The sequence below is a fragment of the Dama dama genome, chromosome 32, assembly GCF_033118175.1.
Source record: "Dama dama isolate Ldn47 chromosome 32, ASM3311817v1, whole genome shotgun sequence".
In the NCBI taxonomy this organism is placed as follows: domain Eukaryota; kingdom Metazoa; phylum Chordata; class Mammalia; order Artiodactyla; family Cervidae; genus Dama; species Dama dama.
In genome coordinates, this window is record NC_083712.1 from 48,131,122 (window position 1) to 48,141,665 (window position 10,544).

A 10,544-nucleotide genomic window follows, 5' to 3' on the forward strand; every position below is an offset into this window, starting at 1 on the left:
CCCAAACTCTCAGACAGTACATCACAGACCAGGAAAGACTCTACTAGATTCAATTCACCTTTAGATTATTTACCAAGAGATATTCTATAATGTAACAATATTAAAGTGTATATTCCCTCTGCTGAGTCCAATGACATGCCAATCACCCTAAGCAACTGATGTGGCAGCAAAGAATCACTCAAAATATCCTGCTTCCAGATCTACCTATTTCTCTGGAGGAAAAGAAAATCTGTTATCAAGACTAAACCACTGCCTGATATAATGAAAACGACATGCATCTGTTCTTCAGTTCAGCTCAGTTGCTCAGTTGTGTCTGACTCTTTGTGACCCCATGGACTGCAGCACACCAGGCTTCCCTATCCATCACCAACTCCCGGAGTTTGCTCAAACTCATGTCCATTGAGTCAGTGATGCCTTCCAACCATCTCATCCTCTGTCGTCCCCTTCTCCCACCTTCAATCTTTCCCAGCATCAGGGTCTTTTCCAATGAGTCAGTTCTTCCCATCAGGCAGCCAAGGTATTGGAGCTTCAGCATCAGTCTTTCCAATGAATACTCAGGACTGATTTACTTTAGGGTTGACTGGTTGGATCTCCTTGCAGTCCAAGGGACTCTCAATAGTCTTCTCCAACACCACAGTTCAAAAGCATCAGTTCTTCAGTGCTCAGTCTTCTTTATGGTCCAACTCTCACATCCATACATGACCACTGGAAAACCATAGCTTTGACTCGGACCTTTGCTGGGAAAGTAATGTCTCTGCTTTTTAATATGCTATCTAGGTGGGTCATAGCTTTTCTTCCAAGGAGCAGGCGTCTTTTAATTTCAGGGCTGCAATCACCATCTCCAGTGATTTTGGAGCCCCCAAAATAAAGTCTGTCACTGTTTCCATTGTTTCCCCATCTGTTTGCCATGAAGTGATGGGACCAGAAGCCATGATCTTAGTTTTTTTAATGTTAAGTTTTAAGCCAACTTTTTTACTCTCCTCTTTCACCCTCATCAAGAGGCTCTTTAGTTATTCTTCGCTTTCTGCTGAAAGGGTGGTGTCATCTGCAGATGTGAGGTTATTGATATTTCTCCTGGCAATCTTGATTCCAGCTTGTGCTTCAACCAGCCCAGCATTTCTCATGATGTAGTCTGCATAAAAGTTAAATAAGCAGGGTGACAATATACAGCCTTGACGTATTCCTTTCCCTATTTGGAATCAGTTGTTGTTCCATGTGAATCCATCTGTTGTTCCATTTCCAGTTCTAACTGTTGCTTCTTAACCTGCATACAGATTTCTCAGGAAGCAGGTAAGGAGGTCTGTATTCCCATCTGTTTAAGAACTTTCCACAGTTTGTTGTGATCTACAGTCAAAGGCTTTAGCATAGTCAATGAAGCAGAAGTAGGTGTTTTTCTGGAATTCTCCTGCTTTTTCTATAATCCAACAGATGTTGGCAATTTGATCTCTGGTTCCTCTGCCTTTTCTAAATCCAGCTTGAGCATCTAGAAGTTCAGGGTTCACGTATTGTTGAAGCCTGGCTTGGAGAATTTTGAGCATTATTTTGCTAGAATGTGAGATGAGTGCTATTGTGCAGCAGTTTGAGCATGCCTTGGCATTGTCTTTCTTTGGGGTTGGAATGAAAACTGATCTTTTCCAGTCCTGTGGCCACTGCTGAGGTTTCCAAATTTGCTGGCATATTGAGTGCAGCACTTTTACAGCATCACCTTTTAGGATTTGAAATAGCTCAGCTGGAATTTCATCACTTCCACTAGCTTTGTCATAGTAATGCTTCCTAAGGCCCACTTGACTTTCGACTCCAGGATGTCCGGCTCTAGGTGAGTGATCACACCATCGTGGTTATCTGGGTCCTGAAGATCTTTTTCGTATAGCTCTTCTGTGTATTCTTGCTACCTCTTCTTAATATCTTCTGCTTCTGTTAGGTCTGTACTGTTTCTGTCCTTTATTGTGCCCATCTTTGCATGAGATGTTCCCTTATTATCTTGAAGAGATACCAATTTTCTTGAAGAGATCTCTAGTCTTTCCCATTCTATTGTTATTAACTCCCACATTTTTCACTTTACTAACAGTGAGTGTAAATAATCATCCAGTAACTATTTCAATAGACTCCCACTTTTATTCTCTGCTGCTCAATAAAATAAAATAGTAATGGTCAAGGAACCATAAAACAAATTATCACACTTTTACATGCACTTTCCTATTCATAGTCACCTAACAATACATATACACACACTATGGATACATAGTTTATAATTTTGCCATGCTGTTTAACTGACTTTAAATACCAAAAAGTTCATATTGCATACAACTAAGATCATGAAAAAGAAATAACCTTGAAGAAGAAAAAGTCCATGAACTTCATGGTCCATATCCCAGAAAAATGATTAAATGCAAGAGAAAGTCAGACTTAAGGTGATAAATTGATACTAAAAGCAAAGAAGTTCCCGTAACTGAGGTACCTTTTAGCACTAGTAGACAGTTTAGCAGCTGTTTTGCTGGATATCTTCCCCTCCTTCTTCTTCGGCTGAACCTGCTCTCTCTCTGGTTCCCGCTGGACACTCTCACGCTGGTCTCCATCGGAGCTTCCTCCACTAGTGCCCGGACTGTCGTCAACTCTTTGTGCCTCAGTGGACATTTTAGATCCTGGATTAAAGAGTCAAAAAAATCATTTATTCAGTTGGGGAAGGACTGCAGAAAGGTCGCTCGAGAACAGAGAGAAAGTGAATCTTAACAGGAACCAAAGAAAACTCACTATAGAATGAATGACTTGCTCACTTTACCTAACAGCTTTGGGAGTTGCCAAAACTTTTCCTTCATCCATTCAAAATGTATTGAGAAAAGAAATGAAAACAAATATATATACACAATATGTTCACAGCAACATTATTCACAGAACCAAAAAGAGGAAACAACTCAAATACCCACCAGCTGACAACGAACAGATAAACCAAATGTGGGATATCCAAGCAATGGAATGCCATCCAGCCACATAAAGGAACGGAGTACAGTATGTGCAAGCTACACTGTGGATGAACTTTGAAAACACGATGTTCAGTGAAAGACACCAGGCACAAAGGGCCGCAAACGGCACGAACCGTCCAGAATCGGCGAGTGCGCAGAGACAGAAAAGTCAGTGAGTGATTGCCAGGGGCTGGGAGTGAGGGAAGAACGGGAACAGTACAAAGTAAGAGGTGCAAAGTTTCCTTGTGGGGTGATAACAATGTTCTTAAATTAGATAATGGTGATATACAGCTCTAAATATTCTAAAAACCACTGAGCTATACATTTTAAAAGAGTGAATTTTGCAATACATGAATTGCGTGTCAATAAAGCGTCATCAAAAAAGAAAAAAAACTGCACTACCCTCCAGGCACTGTGCCGGGCTCTTGAGTCCTAGGATAAGCAAGCTGATTCACCGGGTAAGACTACTTGCTAGGGGCTGTAACAGAGGTCAGTAAAAATGGCCAAAGAACAGAGGGATGGAGCAAACGCTGGCACCAACACCACATGAATACATCCTCCGGCTGGGCTACAATTAAAATCCTCTAAGTCAGTCAACTGTTTTAAGTAACCTTTGTGATAACAAAAGAACACAGAGGCCTCCGTGATTCTAAATAGAAGCTGAACCGCAGGACGGTGCCAGCCCTGATCCAACAATTTACCAAGCAACCAGGTTCCACAGGAGATGAAGGCTGTATGGAGACATTAGGGGCCTGTCTTTGCCCCCACGGTCTGGATGAAACATACCTCGAGGCTTTCAAAGTCCCTTTGCTCCACAAGCAACTCTGATTACCAACTCAACCTTCTCAATATCTTGGTACATGGGTAAGCTGTTACAATCTAGATAATGCACAAAAAAATTCCAGTTCTCTCTTGCTAACAATCATTCTATCATAATCGATTTCTGAGTCTGATTACCATGAGTATATCCCCTGTGACCCAACTAGCTTAGAGTTTACTGACAAATCCAAAACCGAACTCACAAAACCCATGCCCACACTCTCACCATATTACTGCCACCTCATAACTACCGGAGCTGGTACACCTACCTTCTGGGGCGCCTCTCTTCAAAACACAGAACTACCTTTAAGGAGTGACATCAACACCACAAAGTACCCCCTTAAGAACCACAAATAAATGGGAACAAATTCCTTTCGAAAAAGATACTATGTAACTCTTAGTCAAATTAAGACTTAAAACTGTATTTGATAGATCAAAAATAAGACTTAATATGTAAGAGAAAGGTACCTCAAATAAAGCACTGTTTGATTCCTACAACTGGTCCAAATGTAGAGCTAGCTGACAATAATTAAAATTCTTCCTCACTGAAGATTTAACTTATAGCTCACTCTATTTCACTTGTAGCTTGCTCTAAATCAAAGTGATTTCATAAGACAGAACTTGAAGTGGTTGAAATGAGAAAGGTTAAGACAAACCCGAAGGAGAATTGAGGACGCGGGAAGCAGAGCGGGTGAGGAGCCAGCAGAAATCCTGAGTGCCTTCACTAAGGCATCACCAGACACAGCCCCATCACCCTCAGCAGCTCCCTTCCTCCACGCCAAAGAAAAAGAGGTCTGCCCAGGCAGCTCTGAAGCGGGGAACCCGATGGCTTTCCGCCTGTAAATGAGCACAACAGTCTCCTCAGCTGGAACATCTTCTAGGAGCACTCGAGTCACTTAATAGAATCCTGAGATTTTATATCAGTATGTTCCACATCCAGCTCGAACAGTCCTAACATATTTCTTGCTTTCTTTTTTTTTTTTTAATTTTTATTTCACATAAAATTCTCACCCTTGGATTTAATGCTGAATTTTTTTTTCAGCTTACTTCTTTCAGTTAAAAAAAAAAAAAAATATATATATATATGAGTTTAAACCCTTGTAAGTATGTACATAAGAGCCTGTGAGAACAGCTGTGCATGGGAGTAAGAAAGAGAGTAATTCTTAGGGAAAGGCCCTCACATGCAGCAAAACGCTGCTGGCAATATTTTGAGATATGTGAAACGAGTGAGAAATCCTTTTATATGTCTTAAACTGGAAGCAATCCATTAGTTGACAAATACATGAAAACCTAAATGGAATAAAATTCTTTTTTACTGAAGCTCCAGCTTTAGTTTGATAAACTATGCCTAGAATTTCAGTTGCATATTACATTAGTTATAAAGCTACATATTCATCTTAATATTCTTATTTATGTGTAATTACATAATATCTAATAATGCCATGAGCATATATAATTACTTAAAAGACTACTCAATGATATAATCTAAGCCACAGTCTGAAATCCAAATTTCATAAACTGCCCCACAGTATCAGAAGACTAAAATTAGTCTCACTAGGGAACTATTAAAATACCCAAATAGATGTATAATTTCTACAGTTTTACAATAAGGAAAAAAGATTTCCACTTTTGACCTAAGAAGCCTTATTTCATCCAAATCAACCTATGGATGATAAATTCACCTAAGGCCACAAATAACCACTATAAAAGAAGCTTTCAGAAACAAAGTTTTCATATCCTGTTCAAATACTAAGAGTAAGGGGAAGTTCTGTGGGTTTTATTAATAGTTTTTGAGTGTCTAATTACAGAAACAGTGTGGGGAAAAATTACTGCACTACTTAGGTGGCAACTAATTTTTATGAAGAAAAAATAGTCCATACACATTTTAATTAGCTGCAAGACTGGTGTTTTGTCTCTCTTAAAGTACAAATGAGTAAAAAAAAACTTTCTGGGCTTCCCTGGTGGCTCAATAGTAAAGAATCCGCCTGCCCATGCAGGGTTCAATCCCTGGTCTAGAAGATCCCACATACTGCAGAGCAACTAGGCCCATGCACCCCAACTCCCGAAGCCTGCGCGCCCTAGAGCCGGGGCACCTCCGCCACCGATGAAAAGACCAGCACAGAGCAGCCCGGGCTGGAGGCAACGAGGGAGAAGCCCCCGCAGAAACCAAGACTCAGGACAGCCAAAAATAAACCACTTTTTTTTTAATTTCCTGAATTAAAACTCTCTCAATGTTATCTTCGAGGGACTCCTGCGTCCCCAGCACAGAGGGTATAGGTTCAATCCCTGGTTAGAGAACTAAGATCCCACAAGCGGCAGGGCACAGACAAAAGAGAAATACAGGAAGTGAGTGTTGTCTTCTAAATCAGCGCTTACTTTTTTTTTTTTTTAGCGCTTACTTTTAAGATGAATTCTTAAACAGCTAATTGGATCCAATTATCTAATCTAGAGTGAAGATAAACTGGAATCCCAGGGTTATAAACACAGAGCTACTCTTCCATGATAGTTTCAAAGATATTAAGATTTTTACTTTGCACTCAAATACTCAGTTTCTAAACATAAAATAGTAAAATCGAACTTTCCTCAAAGAAGTGTTAGATTAAAAGTCTGAATATTGTTCTTTCTTCAACTCAAAAATTATCTAAAAGGGTATTAGCTATGTATTCTATATGGTAAATTACAGTCCTGGAAATTAGCAACATATGAAAATAAACTCACATGTTCCATAGAAATGAGATGATTTGGTGATAAATATTATTGATAACATAGAAACAACTATAGTCACTCCGTGAATCCGGATTACCGTCCAGATAAGACGGTATAAAACTGTATAAAACTCACAGTATAAGACTGCAGAAGCAAGTGTTCCTTTGAGCTTTCACAACAGGAAAACGCTTAATTCGGTCCTGTTTCTTGCCACTTGCCTTCCCAGTCGCGTTTCTAAACTTTTCTAAAATGTAAAATTAAATTATTTATATTACCTTTAACTCACCTGCAGGGATATTTATGCAGGAAATAATAGTGGGAACACCCAAGATTTGAGGAAAAGGTGCTATGGTGTGGCGGTGAGCACCTTTCTATAATGGGGTATGACATTATATGCAAACCCTCCGTCACTGGCATCAGCCCACAGACAAAACTCTCCAGAGCCAAGGGGCATCCAAACTGAGTCAACACAAATTTTTAGATTCCCAAGGTCCAGAACGAATTCTCACCTATTCAGAAGCATACTTTTTAAGAGTCGGAGATTTAAAAAAAAACAACAACAACCAAGAAGAATTTAAAATCTTTCTGAAGGGCGAGATGGCAAGATACTCTTAAGGTAAACCCTACCATTTCCTTCTGCACTTTTAAATAAAAAAATATTTGCGTAGACGCTCAAGAATACACAATGCAAACGGTGAATCTGGGCAACATGCAAATGGGTCTAACAGCCACCGAGCCAGGACGGGGTCCTTGCAAAGCGGCCTTAATTTCCTAAAGAGAAGATGGATTGGACATTTCTGGTCGGTCGTGGGGGGCGGGGGGCGAAGCCACAAGAAGCTCCGCTTTATCTTCATTAGAAATAGTAAAGGGCAAGAGGATGAAAACCCAGAGAGCGAGGAGATAGGGCGGGGGGAGACGGAAGGGGGGCGCTGGGGGTGGAACCCGGCTTCGAACCGAGCCAGCGGGGCTGCGGAGGACCGAGACCAGGAAAACGGGCTCGGACCGCGGACTGCGGGCTTCACAAAGCGGGGACAACACACGGCCCGCCGCAGGGCGGACGCCGCACGGCCCCCGGCCCCGGGTGGAGGAGGGACCCGCAGGGACCCCGCGGGCGGCGATGATGGGGGGCAGACCCGCAGGGACCCCGCGTGCGGCCGGGCCGGCACTTCCCCGTGACACTCGTCCTGCACTTTCCCGGAGACTTGGTTCCGGGAGCGCTGGACAGGGAAGGGGCGGCGGGCGGCGAAAGACTGGGACGCGAGGTCCGAAGGGGGAGGGGGCGTCGGGGGAGGGGAGGGCGGGGGAGGGGCGCGGGGCTTCGGGCACCTGAGCGAGGCCGTCCGCGCGGTCGCGGGATCGAGCCCCAGCCCGGGGACAGAACGCTGAGGGGACGCGGGGGGCAGGGGCGCTGACGAGGCCCCGGGGGTCGGCGTCCCCGCGGGCCGTCCGGTCTCCGAACCTGCACCCCCGCCCCGCACAGCGGACCGCCCGGCCACGCCTGTGCCCGCCGGACTCACCCCCGGCGCCGCCGCCGCGCCCGGCCGTTTCAGCTCCGGCTGCCGAGCCTGCTGCCCGCGGCTGGCGCTGTCGCCGCCCCTGAGTCCTGGAAAGTGGAGCCCCCGCCTCCGTGAGCCGCCGCCGCCGCCGCCCGGCCGTCCGCGCGCGCGCCCGCGGGGGAGCGTGCCCGCGCGCGCGCCCGGGAGAGCGCGCGAGCCCCGCGCCGCGCCGCCCCCTCCCCGCGCCGCCCCGCCCCCGCCGCGCGCGCCCGCGGGGGAGCGTGCCCGCGCGCGCCCGGCAGAGACCGCGAGAGCGCGAGCCCCGCGCCGCCCCGCCCCCTCCCCGCCGCGCGCGCCCGCGGGGCGCCGAGGGAAACTGAAGTGACAGCCGAGCCCCGCGAGCGGACGGCGGCGGGGGCGGGCGAGGGGCGCCCCACGGGACGGAGCGCCGGGGCCCGCGAGACGCGGGAGGGAGGCTGCCGGGCCGGTCGGGAGGGCCGCGGGCACCTTGACGGGCGCGCGCGTTAAAGGGACGCGCTGCCGGGCGCGGCTCGCCCTGAGGCGAGGCAGGAGCGGCGCTTCACCGCCTGCCTCTGCCGCCCTGGCGACGCCCCGGCTCGGAGCTCTCTCCCGGCGGCTGCGGCGCGAACCCGGGGGCACTCACCCCGGACGCGCGATGCCCACGCGCGCCCGGGGGTGGAAAACTTCCCGCCGGCCGGCGAAGCGGCCCGGGCTGAGGCGGGCTCCTCGGCCGGCTCTGCGGCGCGGCGGGCCCTCCGCCCCTGGGGCCGGGGCTGGGGGGCCCGTGCGGGTGGGGGGCAGGCGGAAGCTTTGGGAGCAGGAGCGGGGCTGTGGGTGACCCCACGACACGGGGTGTGTGTGTTTGTGTGTTACTCAGTCGTGTCCGACTCTGCGACCCCACAGACTGTAGCCCCCCAGGCCCCTCTGTCCGTGGGATTCTCCAGGCAACAATACTGGGCTGCGTTGCCATTTCTTCCTTGAGGGGATCGTCCCCACTCGGGGATCGAACTCAGGCCCCCTGCACTGCAGGCAGATTCTTTACCATCTGTGCCACACGGAAGTCATCAGGTCCCCCGAGTAACCATTGAATGAAGTTGCTCAGTCGTGTCCGACTCTTTGCGACCCCATGGACTGTAGCCTACCAGTCTCCATCCATGGGATTTTCCAGGCAAGAGTACTGGAGTGGGCTGCCACTTCCTTCTCCAGGGGATCTTCCTGACCCAGGGGAATAACCATTAGAAAAGCACAAATCTCTGTCTGCTGTGCAAACTCTGCTTCCACACCATTCCCCCACCTCCACCTTCGCCGCAGGCCCTCTTCCGGGCTGACGGCTGTTGCCTGCCCCTAAACATCTCCTGAATAGAGACCCTGAAGCTGTCTGTGGACAGTGTCCTGCCCAGCAGACCTGAAGACAGCCCCGCGGGGTGACTCGAAGGACAGGAGAAAGTCGAGGTTCCCTGTACATAGGTCTGGAACGGAACACCCTTTTATCAAATGTCATCTTTAAGAACTGACAGGTACTTTGTAATATCCTGAAGATTGCTTCTAGTCTCCATGAATCACCACAGAGCAAAACGTGGGTGTGCTCTTGTATACCAACTCTATGTATCACTCAAGGACATCAACAAACCTGATTACCCTTAAACTCTAAAATGTATATTGGGGGATTAGAAATCACCATATCCTGGGCTTATCATCAATTATGTAGCCATCTATCTCTCACATGCTGCAGTATACTAATAGGAAAAGATGACATAAAACGCATTGTATTTTTTAATATTTAGAATATGACCTAGATAAGGCATTTCATAGATGGTCTGAAATGCGGTACATAACTTATTTTACCTCATAAAATCCTTGGGTATTAACGTTCTCATTTTATTGACTGTGTTTCAGTATGTTTTGCAGTTGTCTAGTGAGGATACACGACAGAATCCCCACTTCCTAGGTCTCTCTGTTTTCTCCAAATAAGCTACTCTTTCCTATACTCGAAGGTGTATTTCCTGTTGGTTCCTGTTTGTTCACAATGAATATTTTGTAATAAAGTACTCCTCTATTACAGAAAGTTACTCAAGCCTTTTTCAGTCCTGGTCATTGGCAGCTGAGGGCCAGGCATGCAGCAGTGACAACCTCTAACTTGAAGCAAGGAAGAGGCTTCATTGCTTAAATGCTGAAACTGTAGTTACTACAGGACTTCATTTATCTGTAGTTTGTTTTTTTAATTGGGGTATAGTTGCTTTACAATGTTCTATTGGTTTCTGCTGTAGGAGGAAGTGAATCAGCTGTATGTATACACACCTCCCACTTGAGTATCCCTCCCACGCCCCACCCCTGTCCCATCCCTCTTGGTCATCACAGAGCACCAAGCTGAGCTCCTGTGCTAAGCAGCAGCTTCCCACCAGCTATGTGTTTACACACGCTGGTGTATAAGTATGTGTATCTGTGTCAGTCACTCAGTCGTGTCCAGTTCTTTGCAACCCCATGGGCTATAGCCCACCAGACTCCTCTGTCCTTGGAATTCTCCAGGCAAGAACACTGGAGT

The 10,544-nt window shown here is 46.9% G+C and overlaps 1 protein-coding gene across 2 annotated transcripts in view; it reads right to left on the reverse strand.

Moving 5' to 3' along the window:
• LOC133050455 (ubiquitin-conjugating enzyme E2 E2) overlaps positions 1-8,130 on the reverse strand; it is a 352,912-nt gene extending 344,782 nt beyond the window's left edge. For both annotated transcript variants that reach the window (XM_061134627.1, XM_061134625.1), the window contains exons 1-2: positions 8,003-8,130; positions 2,459-2,642 (exon numbers count right to left, since the gene is read on the reverse strand). In XM_061134627.1, the coding sequence (XP_060990610.1) occupies positions 2,459-2,634 (176 nt within the window). In that variant the 5' untranslated portion in view covers positions 2,635-2,642; positions 8,003-8,130. The remainder of the gene's footprint in view (positions 1-2,458; positions 2,643-8,002) is intronic.
• Positions 8,131-10,544: the final 2,414 nt, after the last annotated feature.